General features: G+C 44.2%; 1 protein-coding gene across 5 annotated transcripts in view; it reads left to right on the top strand.

The window, feature by feature from the left end:
* The window catches only part of TGFBR2 (transforming growth factor beta receptor 2), a gene marked incomplete at both ends in the record, with an annotated part of 98951 nt that overhangs the window by 34332 nt on the left and 41079 nt on the right, over window positions 1–23540 (top strand). For 4 of the 5 annotated variants that reach the window (XM_080715724.1, XM_080715723.1, XM_080715726.1 and 1 more), the window contains 2 exons: window positions 12862–13030; window positions 20385–20575. The exons of the other annotated variant lie outside the window; for it this stretch is intronic. In XM_080715724.1, coding sequence (XP_080571850.1) covers window positions 12862–13030; window positions 20385–20575 — 360 coding nt within the window. The remainder of the gene's footprint in view (window positions 1–12861; window positions 13031–20384; window positions 20576–23540) is intronic. 5 annotated transcript variants of the gene reach the window in all.

Here is a 23540-nt window from a genome sequence, read left to right as displayed (position 1 = left end):
CCACCGACAGGTTCGCGTCTCCTTCTCTGTCTCTCGCTGCCCTTGGATCTTTGTATTCACCGCTTTGATCCTGAATATCCCCATGAATAAAATGGTGACGACAACATGACATGACTGTCGTCATGAGTAGGATGGTCATCGCCACATTTACTCCGGGGCTGAGCATTGGGTCCACCTTCAGTGAACGGTGTTAATAATAATTATCCTTATCACACAGATCTGATTTCTAACGCAGGCTGTCTCTTTTCTTGAACTGAAATGTGATTTTTCCACCTTAAATACATATCAGAAAACATCTGTCTTAGAGAGTACAATCATGACTTCTTAACACTCTAGTTAAGTCACTGCAGTGTTACTAGAAGAAAGAATTGAATGGGCAGGTTAAATAACTATGAGTTATGCAAAGTCAGGTGGCCACAGAGAAGGGTAAGGGGTCTGCGAGGCAAATAAGGGTCCAGGCCCCATCTCAAGGGGACCACAAGCTGACTCCTCTCAGGGGGTGAGGAGATTCACTGTTTCCAAATGTTTTTATTTGCCAGCGGAGTTGAAAATCAGGCTTCTCGTGTGAAATCTCCTAACTTTAAAAGGTGGGTCACATTTTATAAAGGAAAGGGTTTGAGTCAAGAGAGCGCTTCTGTGGGCTACCCCCAGCTTGTGCACCCACCTGGAACAATCCCAGCGTCAGCTTCTCCCGGCTCTCTCTGGTCTCAAGTTATTGGGCTACCAAAAATCAGGTGTCTTGAAGCTTGTTACCCTTTCAAAGGATGCCTCCTCCTGCTATAGTAGGGTTTCTCCCATTTTTTTTTCCCTAGGTGGAAATATGGGAACCATCTGCTTTGACCTAAATTTTAATTTATTTAATAAAAAGTGTGATTATAAAACTTCCAGGCACTGGGCTAATCCAGAACACCATGACACATTTTGGAAGAGAGGAGGGAAGCCGCCCCAGAGAATTTTATTGGAGAAATTCCCTCACATAGGAAATTGATATTCAAGCCCAATTCCACTCTGACTTGAAGAAAACAGTTCATCTCGGGTGCTTATTTTTCTGATTCCGTAATAGTCACTACTTTTTTTTTTTAAATCTACTTTTACTGGATGTTGTGTGAGTTTTTGCATTTTCCATGAATTTGCCTTAGTGCTGTAAGGTATCGTTTAAATCCTACAAGAATAAATTAATTAGAAAGGACATCTTCATTCAGACCTTTCCCAGTTCCAAAGTGCTTTGACAGAAATCATTTTTAGGGCATATTCTTTTATTTCCCACAAGCTCATATACATCTTAAGAAAGGTGCAGGTCTAATCCTGCCCCTCCCATCAGGGTGAAATATGAGGTCCCTTGCAAAGCCAATAAATTGCATGTTTGTTTAAGTTGGCTAACTTGGCCGTAAGTAAAGTGTTGTTTCGGCTGACTTGGAGCGTTGTGGCACTTCATAAACTGCGCCCTCATTATCTCGCTTCTGTATGACTGTGCCACTCACCAGCGTTGTGTGGACCGTCACCGAGAGAGTCACTGAATCATCTGTATTTCCAATGATCTCTGAGTTATTTTCCATGTTGCTGTAGCACATCGTTCAAGCCATCTTAACCGAGGGGAAATTGTTTTCTCAGTTGCTTTCTCCTTATGAAAAGGGCCAACTTGAAAGCACTTCTTGGCAGAAGCGCCAAGTTATTATTTTGAAAGTCCATGAAACGGTGCCACATTCCACCCTTTTGCTTAATATACTATCCAATTCGCATGGAGGTAGTTCATTTCTTTTTCAACAGGATTCCTCTTCTCCTGAGTCCCAGCCCTTCCATTTTGATTTGGAATGCATCTCATGGTCCCAACCATGCCAGGATATTTCAGCCAAATGCACTGTCAAAATCAGCCTTATCGATGAAAACCACAATTGCCAAGTATTGATGACAGTATTTGCTGCAAACTGTCCACCTCCCCACAACTTTGGGGAGCATATCGTATCCATATAATCCCTATTACAGAAAAAGGCATGGAACTAAGAGAGCTAAAAGTATTCCAGGAGTTTGAATAGGGCAAAAGTTTTAGTATTCTAAAATACTACCTTCTCAATGATATAGGTATTTCCACCAATAGGAGTATTTATTTATTCATTTATTTATTGGTGGCACTGGGGATAGAACCCAGTGGCATTCCAACTCTGAGCTATACCACTAGCCCTATTTTATTTTATTTTATTTTTAAATTTTGAAACAGAGTCTCACTAAGTTGCTGAGGACTTTGATAAGTTGCCGAGGTAGGCTTTGAACTTGGAATCCTCATCTCAGTCTGTCAAGTACTGGCATTACCGGCATAGGCCAATGTTTAGATTTTGTTTCCTGTTATGTGACCTGAATCTGAAACAATTCCAGAGAAAGAAGGGGGATGGGGGAGGGAGGGAGGGAGGGAGGTAGGGAGAGAGAGAGACAGAGACAGAGAGAGACAGAGAAATATAACAAGTTTTGGGAAAACTCATACTCACTTCATTTCTAACTCAAGGATAAGCAAGATAACAGTGTGCATGTTGAGGAGTTTTTTGGAAATATTATTTAGGTTGAGGAGTGTTAAATAGGAGAGGCTGGAATAGAAACTCTGGCTCAGTTATTTTTATGTTTGTCACCAAAGAAAGCAATTACTTTTCCATTCGGCTACAGTTTGTTTTCGTCTCTGGATGTCTTCTCTAAAATTTCCTTGCAAATGAAAAATTACATTTAAAAAAATCTTAAAGGGACAGTGAGGTTTTCAATTTAAGTATACCATTGGATTAATCTGTTGGAAACAAGGTGAATTATTTCTTGGTCTTGTAATTTACTTGTTCAGTGAATATAAATCTATGTTTATATGCTTTTTTTAAAGCAATCATAGTGAGCTATTAAACTTATGCACTAGAAACTTACCAAAACCCAAACCCTCAAAGCTAAATTTCCTCAGTTGAACAAATTCCAATGGGAAAACATACACAAACACACACACACACACATGCACTCGTGCGCGCGCACACACACACACACACACACACACACACACACACACACACCTGCTCTCTACTTCATTCATAATTACTTGAATGATAGTGAATTTAGGATAAAGATGCATTCAGTTGATCTCACATGTCCAGATTCAGTGGTTTATTTACAAATCCATTGACTTTCAAACCAGACATAAACTCGATCCAGATCATTTTCCCAGTAGAAGGATTGTATTATGAGTTTCAGTGAACCAAGTCTGGGATTCTTTTCTTGGTAGTTGTGCTTCTGCTGGGATTTTTCCTGTACCTCCTCCACTCTCCTTGCTGTTTATAAGTCTTGAAACTGAGGCAGCCCTATTAACAGGGAGCAAACCCAACACATCTGTGTCCCTCTGTCTTATCATCCATACAACACATGACCTGTGCTGGTCAAAAGCTCTGCTCTCTTCAGAAATCTGAAGTTGGATGGCTGTTCTCCCTGTTTTGGCCCAATCCCTCCTGGCTCTAGGTCTGTTTCATGTGGAGAGTCATCTCTCCCTTCCCTGCCTCTCAAAATCATCCCATCCTTTGAGACCTGACTCTCCCAGCAAACCGCATCAACATGGATCAACCCTCTCCCAATTCCTGAACTCACATTTGCATGTAGAACCAAGTAACCGATTTTCATTAGATTATATATGCTGGTTTTGCCTCTTAAACTAGAATATACACCACAGAAGGACATGGACCAACCTGGTATTGGTTTAAAATATCTTACTGTATTGAGACTATCAGACACTCGATGATCCCTAGATGTTGACCAGATGGTAGGCAATTTCAGTGTGGGAAAACTGTACCTCATTTCTTACTAGGTTTCCGACTTAGAATGACTTCCTCACTCTTCCAGAGAGATTATAGAGTACTGATTGTGTCATCCTCAAAAGGTTTGAAGAACAGTATCATTATTACAAAAAAAAATAACATGAGAAGGAAAATTGATGTCTTTGGGCTACTTATCTGTTTATTTCCTGCCCACATTATGGTCTCCCCATCAGGTAAAGGATGGTGTCTCCGCAGGTGGCTCTGGTACCCTGAGGAACCAAGTGGGACCTGCACATATATGAGAATCACATGCATCTGCCATGACAGAATCTGCCTGGCATTTACTCGTGTTGAGTTAAAACAGTTTGTTTTTTTTCAGTTCATAAAGAGGACAGAGCATTCAAAATTAAGAAAGTGCCATGAAATAAACTTTCTTGTCCATCTGAGCTTCCTGGCCATTTGTTTTTCTTTTCTAGAGCCAATTTTTTTTATTCCCACACTGTTAACATCTTTTCTCAGAGACAGTCTACATATTGAAGACTACATATACATGCATGCATATATAAGTTTGTGTATGTACATATGTATGGATGTATGTGTATAGACTGGTAAATAGATGATACAAATATCCTTCTTAAATAAACAACCAGCCAGGCGTGGTGGCGCACACTTGTAATCCCCGCACTTGGGAGGCAGAGACAGGAGGATCACGCAGGTTCGAAGCCAGCCGCGCGCGCTGGCTTAGGAGACCCTGTTTCCAAATAAAAATGTAAAAATAGGTCTGGGAGTGTAGCCCGGAGGTAGAAGGTCTTCCAGGAACCCCAGTACCACCAAAAATAAAAATAAAAAAATAAATAAACAACCAAAGAAAAATGGTAAAATATTAGTCAGGGTTCCAGTACAGATGGAAACCCTTCCATTAGGAAGTTTTGTAGAGAAATTTTAAAGGGGATCTTTTCAATGATATGGACAGGATCCAAAGAAACCACACTAAAGTAGCCATAATGGTACAGATAACTGAAATTAATCATCACTGTCTTGACTCCCTGTCCTTAAAGGGACACAGGGAGGCAGACTTAAGTTATAGAACCCATTACCTCAAGGAGAGCTGCGACCTTCAGGCTGGGGACCCAGCCAGCTGCAGAAGATTCTGCAGCCATGGAGCCTGGGCAGGAGTACACTCTCCTTTACTTCTCTGGTCTTGCCACTAGAGACTTAAATGCAGCTTGAGGTCAAAGGAGCTAGTAAGTGTAGTTCACCGAGATCAGTCCCCTGCAGCAGAGAAACAGGTGGCCAAGGTGGAAAGCAGACCCCCTAGGCAGAAGAGAAGCCATCCAGTCCAGGTGTCAGTTCCACAACTGAGTCTCCACCTTGATTTTTCTCTCAAATGTCTGGGCATCAAGGCAGAGCTGCCACCTGATTTTTAACCATTGCCCTGAAGTCCTTGTTTGAGTGTACCTAACTTATTTTTTTCCAGTTCTTTACTGATGAACAGTTAGGATATTTGCAAGTCATTTGCTCTTACAAATAACACCACAGTGAATTTATCAGTGAATGTCATAGATTCTTGGAAATGAAAGTGCTGGGTGAAAGGCTCTTTGCATTTGTGGTTTTGATAGATATCACTGATGTCTCCTCCTGGCAAATCATATATCCCAGCTGTCCGAGAGCACCTATTCCCCACAGCACACCGTGGACAGAACTTACTGCGTTATCTGACCGTTTGATCTTTTCCACATGACACGGTGTGCATTTTGAGCATACATGTCTCTTATTAGTAATGCAACCGGAATATTTTAGTTCTAGGGTCCTCTTTCTCTGGAGGCATGGCCAAGAACTTGTATTTAAGGCGGCATTTTCTTTTGCCAACAACTTTAGAACACTGTGGGATGTCTCGTTCATGTTCGGCGAGCACCGATTCTTTGGGCATTTGTTGAATACTTATTATTTGCAAAACATGAATGATAAAAATTATATAATATTAATTATATCACCTTTGGGACATTTTAACAACGTGTTATTACTACAAAAACAGTTGCATGAGAAGGAGAGTCGATGCGTTCAAGCCACCTGTGTCAGTTTCCTTCCTGTGCACACACCGTGGTCTCTCAGTTGGCTAAGGGACCTTTCTCCTGTACTAATTCTAGTACCCCAGAGACTACAATGGGACTGTCACAGGAAGAAAACCCCACCTCTTTCTTCTATGTCAAAACACTTAATAATCACATGGGAAATGAGGGCTCGGACATATTCTGAAAACTAAAAGAAAGTATTGTATTATATGCAAGGTTTTGCTTATGCAATAGATGTTCAGAGAAGGGAAATCTTCCAAAACTATTTCTGCCCTTGACTTAATCAGGTGATGCTCTTTGGTTGGAGAAATCCCCCAAAGCATCTGATAGGCTTGGGAATGTCTATCTTTCGTGAAGAGCCATCAGGCTGTCCTCCAAGATTGCTGAACTTGCTTCTTTGTTCTGGCCAGGAAGAAGTGTGGCAGGCATGTGGACCTGTCCCTCATGGTCCCAAGGGCGTGGGTGTCTGTTGCCAGCATCACAGACATGCCGGCTGTCTGCCAGATGGTTGCCTCAGAGTCTGGCTTTGAAATGCCAACTGCAATTAAAAGCCTCTTTCAGAAAATAAGTCTTTCAATTGGAGGTCCCATATGGTGACCAGTGCCTCTGGGCCTATGATCATTTAAGAGGCCAGGCTCAGAAGAAAAGCAGAAAGAACTGTAAGATGAGACATGCCTACAAGAAGGCTAGGAACTGGTATTGAAGTTTGCTTCTTGCAAAGTCAGCAGAGAAAGAAAAAAGCAGGATCAATTCTAAACTGGCATCTCTGTATCCTTTCTGCTCAGCATCTGATGGGTGCACCAGCAGCATCCCTGGGGAGCAGTGTCTCCTTCCTAGTTGGGATGGGCAGTGTTAAGTGTACTCAGCCAGGCTCTGGTACCCAGGACTTTACTGGACACTAATCTAGGTATTTCTCTGAAGGTATTTTGTATAGATGATGGACAGCTATAATCCATTGACTCTAGGTAAAGAAGGTTGTCCTTCATCATATGAGTAGTCCTCATCCAATCAGTTGGATGCTGTTAAGAGCAAAAACTGAGGTTTACTGGAGAAGATTTCTGCCTCTAAACCACTGCTTCAACTGCTGAGTTTCTAGCCTTCCAGTTGGGCCCCGTAAATTTCACTTGCCAGGCCCAACAATCGTGTGAGCCAATACACTGCCCCACACCTGCAGCTTAAAAATATCCCCAGGGGGTTTGTGTGCACATTAATATTTGAGAAGCAAAGCTGTAAGGCATGGTGAGTTCTATTCAGTGGTTTCCATGGCGTTATTCTTTAAGATGCTACACTTAACCTGTGTCAATTTCAGTAATCTTGCTACGAAGTGGATAACACTAAGCAAGACGGCCACAGGTGTGTGCAGAATCCGTAAATGCTTACGATTCCTGCAAAACATGCCAGAAACCAGTAGCAAATAGATGCATGGATCTCATGTTCCATGAATGCATTTCTGGCAAAGTGCTTGGGATGACTTGTGAAATCATGATATTTCCGTTCTCAGTTGAGCTACTAAGTGGATATCGCGCCAGAGATGCGGACTAAGGGGTCATATTCAGAGTTCCTAATATGTATATAGAGAAAGTTCAACACTATTGGACTGCACATCTCTGAGCCCCAAAGACAAAAGGGCTCTTCCAGAAATAGATGCAGCTAAGCGCTCACTTAATTCATATTCTCAAGACCTGGAACCTCTTGCTGTCAGGCAGACAGTCTGGGGAAAATGAGAGTCAACGGAGGAAGGCAGCGTGACCTGGGGTGAAGAGCTTGCTATGACTCATGGGCTCAGCTGAAGAGAAGTGAAATCCACCGGGCATGTGATACTGTCATCTGCTCAGAGAAGCTGCCCATGACCCCTTCCTTCAGCGAAGACTCTGTAGGTGAGAGATACTCGTCTTGAAAACCCTTTGTGAAGAACTTTATGACTAGTTCATTTGCCTCTTACGGGAAGAAAATTCCTGAAGGAGGGTCAGCTGCTCACTGAAGAACTTCAGTAATTCAAAGTAAACAGTAGTTTTATTGCCTTAATAGTAAAGTGTGTGTGTGTGTGTGTGTGTGTGTGTGTGTGTGTGTGTGTGTGTGACCCAGGAGCATTCTTCCTCTTAGCTACACCCCTAGCCCTATTTTTATTTTTTATTTTGAAACAATGTCTTGTTAGGTTGATGGGCGTCTCACTGCTTGCTGAGGCTGTCCTCAAACACGCAATCCTCCTGTCTCAGTCTCCCAGGTACTGGGATTATACGCAGGCGCTACCACACCCAGCTAAATAGTAGAACATCTTAACTAAAGATCTGTAGTGTCATTTAGCAATCTAGGTGGGAAGTCTTGTGACTTTGGGTCAGGGTTTGCTGAAGAGTCAGGTCGGTGGTTTTCTTGGTTGTTATTTAGAATAATAGTTTTGTTCCTAGGTATTCACTCCTCTGTATTCTCTTGTTTTTCTATTCCTTTGGCTTTCTCAGACAGTATATATTTAACATAAGACCACGTTGTGTGATGCATGGGCCGTGGCTGGTACCATCTCATCCTGTAGATTGAAAGGCATGGTGGGATGTTGTACGCAGCGAGTCAACATCTTCAGACCTTCACCCTGGCTGGCCCTCCACCCCACCCCATCAGGGCCTCAGGGTGCTGCTTGGCATGTTATCAGTGGTTCTTAAAGTCTCTGAGTAACCTCCTTCTTCAGCTGGGGCTCGTTGGCTTCTAGGGGATCTTCAAACTCTCTGAAATAATAAGTAAAAATTTATATATGGGTCTCTTCTGGACAGCCCCCAGAGTGAGTTCAAGAAACTTTTGTCAAAATAGAGTGATCTTAACAAAGGTTGAGAGTTACTGTGCCCCCTGCACATAACTACCTACCCCACCGCACACAAATGCACAAAGGGACCCAGGCTTTCTGTCATATCTGAAAGAGAACGGGCTGAAAACAAAGACCGAAAATATATATGCCTTCAGGGCTGGCTGCAAATGCTAGGGTCCACAGCCTCCTCTGGGCCTCCTCTGGCCAAGGAGCAGAGAGTCACAGGCTGTTGGCGGTGAGCTGTTGTGAACAGGTATAAAGGGTTTTTTGGTTTTTTTGGGGGGTTTGTTTTTGGACTGGAGATGGAACCCAGGGGGGCATTGTACCTCCGAGTTACACCCCCAGCCTTATTTTTTGTCTTTTTATTTTTGAAACACGGTCTCACTGAGTTGTGAATGGCCTCGCTAAGTTGCTGAGGTTGTCTGCAAACCATAATCCTCTGGTCTCGCCTCCTGAATGCTGGGATTACAAGCATATGCCACCTTGCCTGGCTAGGCATAAAGTTTTATATTTTATTTTTTAAAACTCCAGTCAAGCCAGGCATGGTGGCGCACGCTTGTAATCCCCGCATTTGGGAGGCGGAGACAGGATGATCACGCAGGATCGAAGCCAGCCTTGCTGGCTTTGGAGACCCTGTTTCCAAGTTTAAAAAAAAAAAAAAAAAAAAAAAAAAAGGTCTGGGAGAGTAGCCCGGAGATAGAGAGTTTCCGGGAACCCCAGTACCACCAAAAAAAAAAAAAAAAAAAAATCCAGTCGTACCATATACATGCTTTTGGTAGCTCTTGCTGTAACAAGGAGAAAAAGGAAGGTCTCCCTGGATGGGTATTTATGAGGTGGTGTGCTCCAACTTAGGCATACTTCCTAGGACACAATGTGTGCTCTAGAGGTGTGAATTCATGTGCATGCTGTCCTCTTGCCCCCACCAAGCCTGTGCCTCCAGGTACTCCAGGTTGGCTGTTTGCCTTTTTCTAAAAATTCAACAGGGCCTTTCTCTCGGGCCTTGTGCAAGGCAGCATGCAATGTGTATTTGCACAACTCCAGGGTCCTGTTTACACAGGTGGAGATTTGTTCCAGAGCTGTACAAATCTGTGCTCTTCTTTTCTTTCTTGTCTTCCTTTCCTTCATGTAAATATGGTCTTAGTTGTCTCTGGCCCATCCGCTGGGCTTTGCAAGCATCAGGTGTCAACACCTGTGGCCATGGCCGCTTCCAGCACCAGTCTCCTCTGCCTTTATTTTTACCTTCTTGCTCCTGCCTCGGGTCCCTTCTCACACACCTCCAGGCCTTCCCTGTAGAACTATCGGCCATCCTGGAAAGCAATTGTTTTCAATCAGAGGTGTAAAGGCGCTAGGCACATCTCTTTAGGTGCAGGTTTTTCCAAGGGAAACATCTTCCAGCTTTAAGCCATTTCTTCACCATCAGATAAGTCACGTATGTGTCTTTGATGAAGAAGTTTCTGTTTGATGCTTGCTGTGTCCTCTCTCTTTCTAAGTCTAGGTCAGGGTTCTCAATCATTAGTATCATCTGGGCAGCTTCTAAAAATCCCTAAGTCCAGGCCACTTTCTTGATAAATATATCAGCATACCTAGCAGGGGAACCAGGCTTCATTATTTATCAATCTCCCTATGCGGCTGATCTCAACTATCCCCAGGATTGATAGCCATTAACCTAGGCTAAAGTCCTACAGCGCCAAAAGGCTGAATTCCAAGTCACAGAGGTTCACGTTTTTATTCAAAAAACATCAAAACGTCCTGATCAGAAAATAGCATTTCCCCCAAAACATACTTTCTTTCAAAAAAAAAAAAAAAAGAAACACAAATCAAAAGTAGAAAAACATGATCTCACTTTTCTTTGTTTTGTTTTGGCAATATCTCATAACCTATAAGGTTAAATAAGTTGTCCCACAAATGAATCCAAACATAACCATTGTAGAACACACACACACACACACACACACACACACACACACACACAACACACTGTTGTGTTAGTCCTAAATTTAACATAAGGTCCAGGGAGCATTTCTGCCTGTATTTTTAGCAAAGCACAGAGCTCTGGGTCTGGAATGGGAGACATTGAGAATTTCAAAATAGTTTGTTACCTAAAAATATACTTCCTGAAATGAACTTGAGGCCTGAACGGGATGAACGAGTTTATTTTTTTTCTTCTTCTTCTATATTTAATGCTGCCACAAGAAATCAAATCTTAAATACAAGCATGTTTGCAATTTTAGAGACCCAGGAAACAGGTGCAGAGCCCAAGGGACAAAGAGGGTTGTAGCACAAAGTACTGATGACAGAAACCTAAAAGTGATGGGTGGGATGAGCGAGGAGGGGCGTGGAGACAGCTCCTCTCTGGGCAGGAGCACTCTTTACTCAAGGAGAACACAAGAGGTTCTGCTGGAAAAGGATCTCCCAACTTTCTAAGGACCAGAAACTCCTCCAGTATAGCATGCGATCTAGATGCCCAGCCTTTCTTCATCCTGCAGGGAATCGATGTGCTAACGCCTACTTGTTGGTTACACATGTCTAGTAGCCTTGTCTTTGCTTGGCTCTCCAAACGATATCTTTCATTACTCCTCTCACCAATGGAAGCAGATTGCATTAAGGACAAAGATAAGGAGCAGGGAGTTTGTACCTTTTGAATTATCTCTGGGCATGCATGCACATTGCAAAAAAAAGCCTTTAATATTTTATTGAGCAAATGTGAATGAACATTAATTTATAATCACACTCCTCTTGCACACTGAAAAAAGAAGTTCACTATCATGTCCCACTTGGCAGAGAGGGCCAGATATGTACGTCTGATAATTACACCTATGTGTGTTCATCTGTTCATTCATTTATTTAGTAAGTATTTTGGGGTTCTTTTTTTTATGTGGCAGACACTTTTCTTGGCACTGGAGACTCAGTGTTAAAACAAGATGTTGGTGGATAGATTAGAAGCAAGTAGGTGACCTACATTGTATGTGGAAAGGGTAGTTTTAAGATGAAGAGTGACATTTAATTCACATCCACAGAGGTGACAAAAGAAGCCAGAGGTAATAAAAAGCGCAAGGGCCTGTGGGAAATGTATTTGACTTCTTCCCAGAGGGCCCTGTGTGTCCCTGAGGATGAGAAGCAGGGGGTGTGGGGCTGGTGTGGTGGAGTGATACCAGCTGAGGTCTGGAGAGAGCGGGCTGCAGTTCTTCAAGGGTGGAAGTAGCTTTGATTCGCCTTCAGGACTCCAACGCTGTCTCAATCAATATTCTGACGGCCAGTCACCTCTGGGGAACTCTGGGTACAGTAGTGGGAAGAAAAGAAACAGAGCGATGGAAGGGGATGAAGGGTCAAGATAGAGTTCTCAAGACCACACCCCTAGTAACTGACCCCTGCCTGCCTCCGTCGCCGCCATATACATCCATTCAAATAATCAACCCATCAATGGATGCTGAGATTAGAACCCTCATGAGTGAATGATTTCACCTCTGAACATTTTCTCATGAGCGTTTCCAGGGTACCTTCTATATCCAAACACTAACAAGTACCTCCCAGTGCTTGGGATTATGCCTTGGGATTAAGCACTTGGTGTTGCTTAATGACCTCCAGGCAATGGGCAAAAGCCAGAAGCCAATAGGGCCCATTCCTGATGCAGAAGGCCCTTCTAGCTCTTCCAGGTGCAGGCCAGGAGAACGACAGCCATTTTCCACCATTTTCCCTTTGAGTTGGTCCACTCCTTTTTACACCCCATGGTGCAGCTTGGCTGTGAGCTCTCTCTCTCTGCCCATTCGGGCAACAGCGTGGCCCTGGTTCCCACACCCTCTGCGCCTCTCTGTATTTTGGGATGCTCTCTGGTCTGGATTATTTCCTTGACTCTTCACCCGGCGAAACTGTAATTTTCTTAAATGTTACCTTTTCTGTATGCGTTTGCTTCCACATCCAGTACTGCGCAGCTGTTTCTTTATTGGATGGTGAGTGTTTTTAGAAAGGAGGCCTTACGATCCTCATCGCCAAAAGCAAGACGCCGCAGCCCCTCTCTTGCTACACCACCCCCCTTACAATGGCTTCCCTTACAGATCACGTCCATGGGGGAATTCTGATCTGATGTGAAAGAATCCTCTTGGCCTGTCTTCATCTTCTTTCTCATGACATCAAGTTCATTTGAAATTGCATAACATAACGTCTTCAGGAATTCACTGGCAGCCTGCCTAGCCGTCCCGTAATTATTCACTGTTCCTTTCTCTCCCCGTAGTTAATAATGACATGATGGTCACTGAAAACAACGGTGCGGTCAAGTTTCCCCTGCTGTGCAAATTCTGCGACGTGAGACCCTCCACCTGCGACAACCAGAAGTCCTGCACAAGCAACTGCAGCATCACCTCCATCTGCGAGAAGCCGCACGAAGTCTGCGTGGCAGTGTGGTAAGGAAGCCTCTCCAGAGATGCTTCTGGCTGGGCCTGGCCTGTAATCCTAGTTAGCTGGGACTCAGGAGGATCACGGGTTCGAGGCCAGCCTCAGAAACTTAGTGAGGCCTTTCGAAACTCAGTGAGACCCTCCCTGTTTTAAAATTAAAAAATAAAAGGCTGGGGATGTAGCTCAGTGGTAGAGTGCTCGCCTTGCATGCGCAATGCAATGGATTCAAGTCCCAGTACAAAAACAAAAGAATAAAAGAAAGACACATACACACATATATTAAAAAAACAAATCGGGGAGGAATCAAGCTTAAATATAAATAAATAAATAAATAAATAAATAAATGAGAGTGTAATTTGGTAGCTCGGAGGCAGAATATTGCTGAGTTCAATCCCAAGAACAAATAAACAACAAAAAAGGGGAAAAACCATTCCCTCCTGTTAGTAATATATGTTTATGGTAATAAGTATAGACACCAATCGCATTTCCTTTCTTCATTTAGACCGTCTTTCCCTTTATTATTAAATGTGCTTTTTAGGAATATTCTCTACATTTTCAGTCACAAATGGGCATGGGTGTATGAGAAAGAGTATATAAGATGACCTTTCATATTTGTAAGCAATCTGGCAACATTTCCTTGTATCAAGAGACGTGATTGGCCACTTGATGGTCATTTAAATGACACCTCCTCAGGACCCCACAGTGGCAGCAGGAGCCTTGTTTTCTGGAGCCAATCTCAGTTCTGTGTTGTGGAAGGAGAAGAGGTGACAGGGTGGCTGTTGGAAAAGGAAAACACCTGCCCCAAATGGGGGAGCTACTAACGTGACAGAGAAGCAACCCATTACTAAGGTCACCACCCAGCACCTTCCTCCTGGGATAGAGCTACACAATTCTCTTGGGTCAGATCCTCCTCCTCCTTCTCTTCCTCCTCCTCCTTTTCTTCTCCTTTTTTTTCCTCCTCTTTCTTCTCCTCCTCTTCCTCCTCCTTCTCTTCCTCCTCCTTCTTTTCTTCTCCTTTTTCTTCCTCCTCTTTCTTCTCCTCTTCCTCCTCCTCCTCCTCCTTCTCTTCCTCCTCCTCCTTCTCTTCCTCCTCCTCCTTCTTTTCTTCTCCTTTTTCTTCCTCCTCTTTCTCCTCCTTCTCTTCCTCCTCCTCCTTCTTTTCTTCTCCTTTTTCTTCCTCCTCTTTTTTCTCCTCCTCTTCCTCCTCCTCCTCCTTCTCTTCCTCCCCCTCCTCCTTCTCTTCCTCCTCTTCCTCCTTCTTTTCTCCTCCTCCTTCTTTTCTTCTCCTCCTCCTCTTTCTCCTCCTTCTCTTTCTCCTCCTCCTCTTTCTCCTCCTCCTCTTTCTCCCCTCCTCCTCCTCCTCCTCCTCCTCCTTCTTCTTCTTCTTCTTCTTCTTCTTCTTCTTCTTCTTCTTCTTTTCTCTCTCTCTCTCTCTCTCTCTCTATCTCTCATACACTCAATCTCACTTCCATCCCACATACAAACATCTCAAATGTTACTTTTATAGCCAGATGTGGTGGCACACACCTGTAATTCCAGTTACTTGGGAGTCTAAGACAGGAGAATCCCAGATTCCAGGGAAGCCTCAGCAATGTAGTAAGACTCCATTTCAAAATTAAAAAACAAACAGACAAACAACAACAACAAAAACAAAAACAGTGAAATAGGGATAGTTGTGAGGCTTAGTGGAAGAATGCCTTTGAGTTCAATCCCCAGCAACACACACACAGAAAAGTTCTTTAACATAGTCAGCGGGCACTCATCAATTATTTTATTAATTCGTGGTTGTAGATGAAGATCAGGATCAAGTGATAAACAACATTAGTCATTAAAATAATCCCTATTAAGCCGGGCGTGGTGTGGTGGCACACCCTTGTAATCCCCGTGCTTGGGAGGCGGAGACAGGAGGATCACGCAGGTTCGTAGTCAGCTTCACTGGCTTAAGAGACCCTGTTCCCAAATAAATAAAAATATAAAATAGGTCTGGGAGTGTAGCCAGGAGGTAGAAGGGCTTCCAGTAACCCCAGTACCACCAAAAAAAAAATAATCCCTATTAAAAATGTGTGCATTCAGCCAGGTGTGGTGGGGCACGCTTGTTTTCCTAGAACTTGGGAGGCTGAGACAGGAGGATCTTGCGGGTTTGAAGCCAGCCTCAGCTACTTAGTGAGGCTCTCAGCAACTTAGTGAGACCCTGTTTCCAAATAAAATATAAAAATAGGTCTGGGAGTGTAGCTCATAGGTAGAAAGCCCTTGGGTTCCATCCCCAGTAACACACACACACACACACACACACACACACACACACACACACACACAGTGTGTGTGTATTCATTAATAGGATTTAACACTTTGCAGATTTACAATTTATCCACTTTTTTTTTTTTTTTTTTGGTACTCGGGATTGAACCCAGAGGCATCCTACCTTTGAGCTACATTCCAGCCCTTTTGTTTTTTATTTTGAAAACAAAAATTAATGCTAAGGCTGGACTCAAACCTGTAATCCTCCTGTCTCAGCCTCTCACAGGGGTGTACCACCATGCCTAGTTTATTAGCTGTTTTGAAAAAATACCTTTTCTGTTTTCTGGCAAACAATAACATAACCAAATATCTCTGCCATGTGGGGTATGAGTCATTTGAGACTTCCTCCAGTCCACAGGTTCACCTTGATGATAAATCTGGAAACCATGCATGTTTCCATTCATTCCAGGGGATGAACTGGCTTCTTAAGAACTAAGGGAAAGTGAACAGCAAAGCCCTGTCGAGACAGCCTGCTGTACCTGCCAGCCGCACGCAGGTCCAGTCTGGGCAATAGTTTGAAAGAGTGTTTTTAACAAAGACCATGTTTCAAGGGAGAGAGAAGCAATGTGATCGGAGATTTACGAAGCATGCCTTTTGAGGAGTGAATGGGCAACGCAGATGCATAGAAAGAGGACCGCCCAGTAGAGAGAGGACATGGGTTCTGTTGAGGGAAACTGAAAGGCTGTCAGGTGGGAAAATATAAGAAACTTATAACTCCGAGGGGTAGAGAGAAATCTGTAACATAGGGTTGGGGACAGACCTATGGCCAACATGAGTCAAACATTTTCACAATCATAGTTTCCCAACACCAGGGCGGGCTTCCTGCCTGGAAGAGTCAAGTGAAATTCCGGGGAGGCTGCATGACCTGGGAGGAACGACTGAGACACCAGAGGGGTGGGACTCAGAGTTTCCTCTCAGGGCTCCATCCCTGGCTGCACATCTTTCTTGGCTTCCCTGTGACAGCTTACTTCTGCAGCCAAGAGCAAACACATGCACGTGTGTGTGTGTGTGTGTGTGTGTGTGTGTGTGTGTGTGTTTTCCCGGGGATTAACCCCCCCCAGGGACAGTCTACTTCTAAGCTACATTCCAGGCATCTTTTATTTTTATTTGGAAGCAGGGTCTCCCTAAGCTGCGGAGCCCCTCTGGCTAAGTTGCTGAGGCTGGCTGCGAACATGCAATCCTCCTGTCTCAGCCTCCCAAGGCTCTTTGAATTAAGATGGTTCCCCCCTATATTTAATACAAGCCCTGATGATTGTGAATCAAGTCTCTCTTTGGAAGTTGTCTCAGGAATTGCAAGGATGTAGGGAAAGGAAACCTTCCTCTCTCTTCAGGGTCTTAGCTCTAAAGAGTAAATATAGCGGGCAGTATTTTTACCTGGCTTAGCAGAGGCAGACACCCCATGGACTGAGCCCCTCACTAGAGAGAAAGAGAAGTAGAACAGGTATTACCTTTTAGAAACTCCATGTTGATGAGGGGTACAGATTGCCAGCCTGCCAGCCATTCTGCCTCAATTTGGGACATTTCTTTTTCAGTACTGGGGATTGAACCCAGGGGTGCTCTATTAATGAGCTAAACCCCAGTCCTTTTTATTTTTATTTTTATTTTGAGATAGGATCTCCCTAAGTTGTCCAGGCTGGTCTTGAACCTGCTATCTTCCTGGCTCAGCCTCACAAGCTGCTGGGATTACTGGGGCAGGCCACTGAGCGTGGCTTGGACAGCTGGCAAGAGCTGTTCCAGTTTCAGAGCTGTTTCTGTTGCAACCTGCATTGTGCTTCAACTTCTCTCTCTGGTTATTGCTTCCTTCCGTCCCTGCCAAGTGCATCTCCAAAAACCTTCTGCACAAAAAAGCTCACTGCCTCACTGTCTGTTCCCAGGAAACCCAAATAGACATGGGACAGTCTTAAAAACAGGCAGACTGTGGCGCAGACTTGTCAAACCAGTATTGGGAAACTGAGACAGGAGCATGGCAGGTTCACGGCCAGCCTCAGCTACTTAGTGAGGCCCCCTGCAACTCAGTGAGACCCTGTTCCAAAATAAAAAAAATTAAAAATAGGGATGGGGGTGTAGCTCGGAGGTAGAATGCCCCTGGGTTCGATTTCCAGTACTGCAAAAATAAATAAATAAAATAAATAATTAATTAATTAAAATTTTAAAAAGCAGCCAAATGTGGAAACTCAAAGGCTCTACCATGGATTAGGGTCCAAGGCTTTCATCCTTCCTTCCTTCCTTCCTTCCTTCCTTCCTTCCTTCCTTCCTTCCACTATCAGTTATATACCCATCCCACCTAAAACACCCAAGATTTTCCCCAGGATAGAAATATTTTGGAGGCCAGGCGTGGTGGCACCCGCTTGTAAACCCAGCATTTGGGAGGCGGGAGACCAGAGAATCTCCGTTTGCAGACAGCCTTAGCTACTTAGTGAAGGCTTTCACAAAACTCAGTGAGACCCTGTTTCCAAAAAAAAAAAAAGAAAAAAGAACTGGGGATGTAGATTGGAGGTACAATGCCCCTGGGTTCCATCCCCAGTAATGCCTCCCCCCAAAAAAAGAAATATTTTGGAACCAAAGTTTAGTTCCTTATGGTAATTCTCCTTTCAGTAGACACCGGCGAGGAACTCTGGCTCAGGGTGTTCGTTGCAGGACAAAAGGCAGGAGCCTATGCATATTTCATTATACTTTCTCCTCCTGTGCTCTCAGCTGTATCCAAAGCCGCTTTACAAACTTAGTTCTGCCTGGCAGGGAGCGCGGCTATGAGAGTAAATGGAGAAATCAGTTGAGGCCTTTACTCAGTGTTATCGTCGTTTTCTCTCTGGGATCGTGGTTCTCTAAACAGCTAGGATGTGGACAGGAAAAGGCTCTGAGAAATCTGGCTGGTAATTACAGAGAAACTTTATTTCAAGGCTCACCGTTCCTTCTTTGGCCTCTAGAAGCTTCCCAAGGAGGAATCACCAGGCTTTTCTCTGGGAGTATAAATGATTCCGCATGCTTTCATTTTATCACCAGAAACAAAAACAACCTACCCACACAGCTACCACATAAAACCATGGGGCAGGGAAGGTGCTCTTGGTCTCTGGCCACAGTTTTTGCCAAGACTGCCCAGCAGCGTCAGCAGGGTTAAGGCTGGGTCGGTGTTAAAAGTGCATCTTCTGCTGTGTGATCATGGCAATTCTTAGGTATTCCTTTTAGTTCCCTGATAGCCACCCTGGAGTACGGGTTCTGACGGTCATTCTTCCTGTAAGAGTAGGGACCTAGCAATGGGGTGCTTCCCTGGTGCACTGGAGTTGTTTTTCAAAAACCCTTGGATTCTTTTATGAAAGGGGCACACGTGCCTCTGCTAGAGTCACCCGTGGGCTGCATGGGTGTCACCAGTAGCAATTCCAGTCCTGATTGGAGCTCCACCTGCCCCACACACCCACCGTTTTTAACCTCCTCTAGTTATATGGAGAGACTGACATTCCAAAGGACAGTATTTGGCATCTGAGAAGGGCAAAGGTTAGAGCGAGGGTGTCAAGCCACACTCAGAGCTGGACCGAGTCTTCCAAGATGGCGCCTGGCTCTTGAGGGAAGCAGGAGGAAGGGGTGGGGAGGTGGCGCCCTTTTGCAAGAGTGCTCAAAGTTTGATTTGGGCTTCTGTGATTGCCATAATGGGCATTAGGCATGTCAGTCTGAAGTGGTATGTGCATGGAGAGCTAGCTGAGCATTTCCTACAGCCCAAGGAAAGTGCTTTGGGAGAGCAAGTCCTCTGCTAAATTAGTCTCCAAATACGTGATGCAAGGGGACACTATATGTAGAAGTGATTCATCTGTAAGCCAGGCGTGGTGGTACACGCTTGTAATCCCATTACTTGGGAGGCTGAGACAGGAGGATATGGATTCGCAGCCAGCCTCGGCAACGTAGTGAGACCCTGTTTCAAAATAAAGAACAAAATTCAGGCTAGGGGTGTAGCTTGGAGGTAGAATACCCCTGAGTTCAATCCCCAGCACCACACAAAAAAAGAAATGATTTGCTTATGACAACATAAAATATTACCCTGAACTGTAAATGAAAAATAACCTGCAAGAGTTTCCCTTGTGTTTTGTTTACTCACCACTCTCTCTCTTCTTTTTCCTCTTTTTTCTTCCTCCCTCCATCCTTCTCTCTCTCCTCTCTCCTTTTTCCTCTCTCTCCTCTCTCTCTTTCCTCTCTCTCATCTCTCTCTCTCCTCTCTCTCTCTCTCTCTCTCTCTCTCTCTCTCTCTCTCTCTCTCTCTCCTCCCTCCCCTCCTTTCTGTCATTTGGGAAACTAAAATTCACAGTCTGAGAAGTTCCTTCCCATTGTGTGGGCAGAACCTGCCACTCCCCTGCGGCCCAGCAAACACACACTCACAGAAAGGATCTGATATTACTCCTCTGACTTCCTCTTAGGAAACAGTCTACCTGGATAGGCTTCCGGTTCTACCAGATAAATTATCTAAGGATGCCGCCGAGTGTGGTGGTGGCGAGCATTCGGGAGGATGGCGGTTCATGGACAGCTTTGCAACTCAGTGAGACCCTGTTTCGAAAAATAAAAAAGACTAAAAAATAGCACCAGTGATGTAGCTTGGAGGTAGAATGCTCCTGGGTTCCATCCCCAGTACCACACACACCAAAAAAAATTATCTAAGCATGTGATATGAGGCCTGCGGTACACTCGGGGCCAAAGATTTAAAATTATCCTAACTACCTAAGGAATCTTCTGTTCTCCCCTGCCTCCCTCTTTAATGATTCAATTAAGACTTAATGTGTAAAATTCTCCCTCCGGACAGCAAAGTCTCCATGTTTACCATCATAAGTGGGTTCTGGGAATAAGCAAAAGAAAACAGAAATGAGGGAATTAAATACAGGAGCTATTGGGGCAGCCTGCTACTGGCGGAAGACAGGGAGGAACTGCTTTTGTTAGGAAGGATCTTATGATAGACACAAAACCAGATTGCCTTTCCGTGCAGAGACCATATTCATTCATCCATCCATCCAGTCATTCATTCATTCATTCATTCATTCATTCATTGTGTCTCTCCCCCCCCCCAACCAATGAACCTCCGCACTACAGGAGGAAGAATGACGAGAACATAACACTAGAGACGGTGTGCCACGACCCCAAGGTCACCTACCATGGATTCCTTCTAGAAGATTCTGCTTCTCCAAAGTGTATCATGAAGGAAAAAAAAGTGCTCGGGGAGACTTTCTTCATCTGCTCCTGTAGCTCTGATGAGTGTAACGACCACATCAGCTTCTCGGAAGGTGAGTCCTCTTGAGGGTGAGCCCCCAACTTCCTCTGCGTCCCCTCCTTGGGCCACCCTGGGCGGACCCTCAGGGGACAGGCTGGTGTGGCTGGTGCTGCGGAGGGAGTCTCTGCCGTGTGGATGATGAAGCCATTCGCCCTATGGGAAGAAGGACCTGGAAGGTAGCAGGATTGGCAGCTGTTCCAACACATCTGTCGCACCGGGGCCCACGTGATTGTTGCCCTTAGCAAATTATGTCTTCCACTCAGGGCAATGTTTCTCCAAGTTCCTGGAGCAGCAGCTGACTTGGGAATTTGTAAAAAAAAAAAAATGCAAAGCAAAGGGTCATCTTTTATCTCATATGCAGAAGCTGGAAAGTAATGGGGATACAAGAGAGACTTTGGAGAAGGGAGGAGGAGCCCCAATGGAGAGAGGGAGGTGGTCTAGAGGAGGGCGGTGGTGGGGGTGCGGGAGAATTAACGAAGGGAACCATCCCCATTGGCACCCTGTACGTATATGAGAATACCACGCACTGTCAGTCTCAGTATCCTATATGGGGAGGGGGCCACGGTGAAAGCCCCCCAAGTGCTGTGCGCATGTCCCCATCACTGTGAACTACGTTATGATGTGACACTACAATACGCCAATACAAGTATAAAAATATGCAAGTCAGACATAGTGGCATATGCCTGAAATCCCAGTCCTTGAGAGGCTGAACCAGGAGGATCACGGGTTCAAGACTAGCCTCAGCAATCGAGCAAGACCCTGTTTCAAAATAAAAAAAGCTTGGAGGTAGAGGGTCCGGGTTATACCCCCAGTACCAAAAAGTCAATGTGAATTCTTGAGTGTCACCCCAGAATACTAAGTTAGACACTCTAGGAGTAGGGCCCAGCAACCTGTGTTTAGATAAAATTTGAGAACTACTGGTGTAAAGAATGGAGAGGCGTTGGTTGATGAGGTGTTGGGGGGGGGGGCTCTTTTGGAATGGACAGAAGTTCTCTACTGTGCCCAGATTTGTCTGAAGGGACCTTCATCCTTGGTTCCACTCGAGAAAAGACTTGAAATGCAAAGCGAAAATAAAGTTGACCCAAGAAGCCAGAGAGGATCTCGAGGTTGGCCGCCATCTCTGAAATTCAGTGTTCACTCAGCTTGAAACGGAATTGTATGTTATTCCCTTGATTTAAAAAATTGCTCAATGGTTTCTAATTATAAATGTAGTATATGCTTCTTATCTAAAATTCCAACAGCCCAACAGCATGTGAAAATTAAGAATCAAAGTACAATTTCCTCCTCCCTTACTTCTATATCATTTATCCCTACTATGTCTCCCTTTTTCCTCTTTCTCCCTACATTCTTTTTATATTCTTTTATCCATCCATCCATCTGTCCATCCATCCATCTATGCATCCATTTATCCATCTGTCCATCCATCTATATATCTGTCCATCCATCTGTCCATCCATCTATCTGTCCATCTATCCATCTGTCCATCCATCCATCCATCCATCCATCCATCCATCCATCCATCCATCCATAGTTCAAATACTTGAACATACTATAAGTGGCCACCAACCACTTTTAGACCTCCTTCTAGACATGAGAGTACCTATAGATACACTGCCCATCTTTTAATTGTCATCTACAATTCCAGAATAAACGTCATTTTCATGATTTAATTAGCCATTTCTCTATTTGTAGATGATTTAGGTGCCTCCGGTTTTCTGCTTAATGTTGCATCAAATATGTTTGTAAGGAAAATAATCCCTCACATTTGTGGCAACAGTTCTTTGAAAGGGCTTTCTAGTAGTGAAATTTCTAGATCAGAAAAGACGCACATTTTTCATACGGATAACCACTGCTAAGTTATTCTTCTCTCCAAGGAAACATCTGAGCATATGGATTTCTATGTGCCTTCTCCAGCACTGAACATTTTAAAGCCTTTTGTTAATTTTGTCAGTCTGAGGGTGAAAATTATATTCTCTTGGTTTTAGGAGGTAGATTTATAGTGGGGAAAGGTTAGTTTAAATCATCGGGGGGCTGTGGCCGGTCCTCATGCTTTGTGCTTCGTACTCTGCCGTCCAGTTTTCTTTCTCACCTGCTGCTGTCTTCCTCTCTTCTATCCATGGATCAGATCTACACATCTGATTGGCCCAGCGCCTTCCAAAATCATTCCTCCTTCCTGTTTTCTCATCCTATAGCACTCTGCTTCTCTAGTGTTCCGTATGTGATCTGGGTTACGAGGGAAGATGGGTACAGGTGGCACCCACACTGAAGCGGGAAGGCTCCCGACGTCCTGGCTGAGCAAGCCACCTGTCCTCTCTCTCCTTCCGCACCCTGGCATGTTTGCAACAGGTAAGTTTATTTCACCCAAAAGGACAACGTTGACAAATGTCCTATAAGATGGATAACTGTTTTACGAGCCCTTCAGACACCAGCAACGTTAGTTTCCAGTGTATTTCAACTCGGATGCTCACCAGAGGCATCTGCTCACATTTTCCCTCTTACTCAGTAATCAGGAGTGATTTTTCTTTTCTTAGGGGGTGAATTAATCGGCATGAAAGCAGTTTCGCTTCGTACAACTCAGGAGAGTCCAAACCGCAAATGAATCACAAGTCTGGGTGATTTCAGAGTACTCTACCATGTTCTGGGGTGAGGAAGGGATGGAGACACTTTTTTAATCATCTCTCTTTTCTGAGAAGAACAAAGATAAGGAACAACACTTTGGGTTCCATTTCTTCTAGTACCACCACGTCTTTAATACATAACTAAAAATATGAAACTCCAGAAATACATTTTATTTCTCCACTCCAAGTTAAACAAGATGACAAACAGAATTTATGGGGCAGGAAGGGCCGTGTTATTAGTAGTGCAGTACCAACCAACGATCAAAGTGCTTAAAAACAAATTGTGTCTGTATCGAACGTGTATCAGTATCATAATAATCTAGATTTGATTTAAAGTATAGGAGGGTGTATGTAGGTTAT

This window comes from Muscardinus avellanarius (assembly GCF_963383645.1).
Source record: "Muscardinus avellanarius genome assembly, chromosome: 18".
NCBI classification, from domain to species: Eukaryota; Metazoa; Chordata; class Mammalia; order Rodentia; family Gliridae; genus Muscardinus; species Muscardinus avellanarius.
Note: the sequence above shows the minus strand (reverse complement) of the source record. Positions and strands in the feature narration are given on the sequence as shown.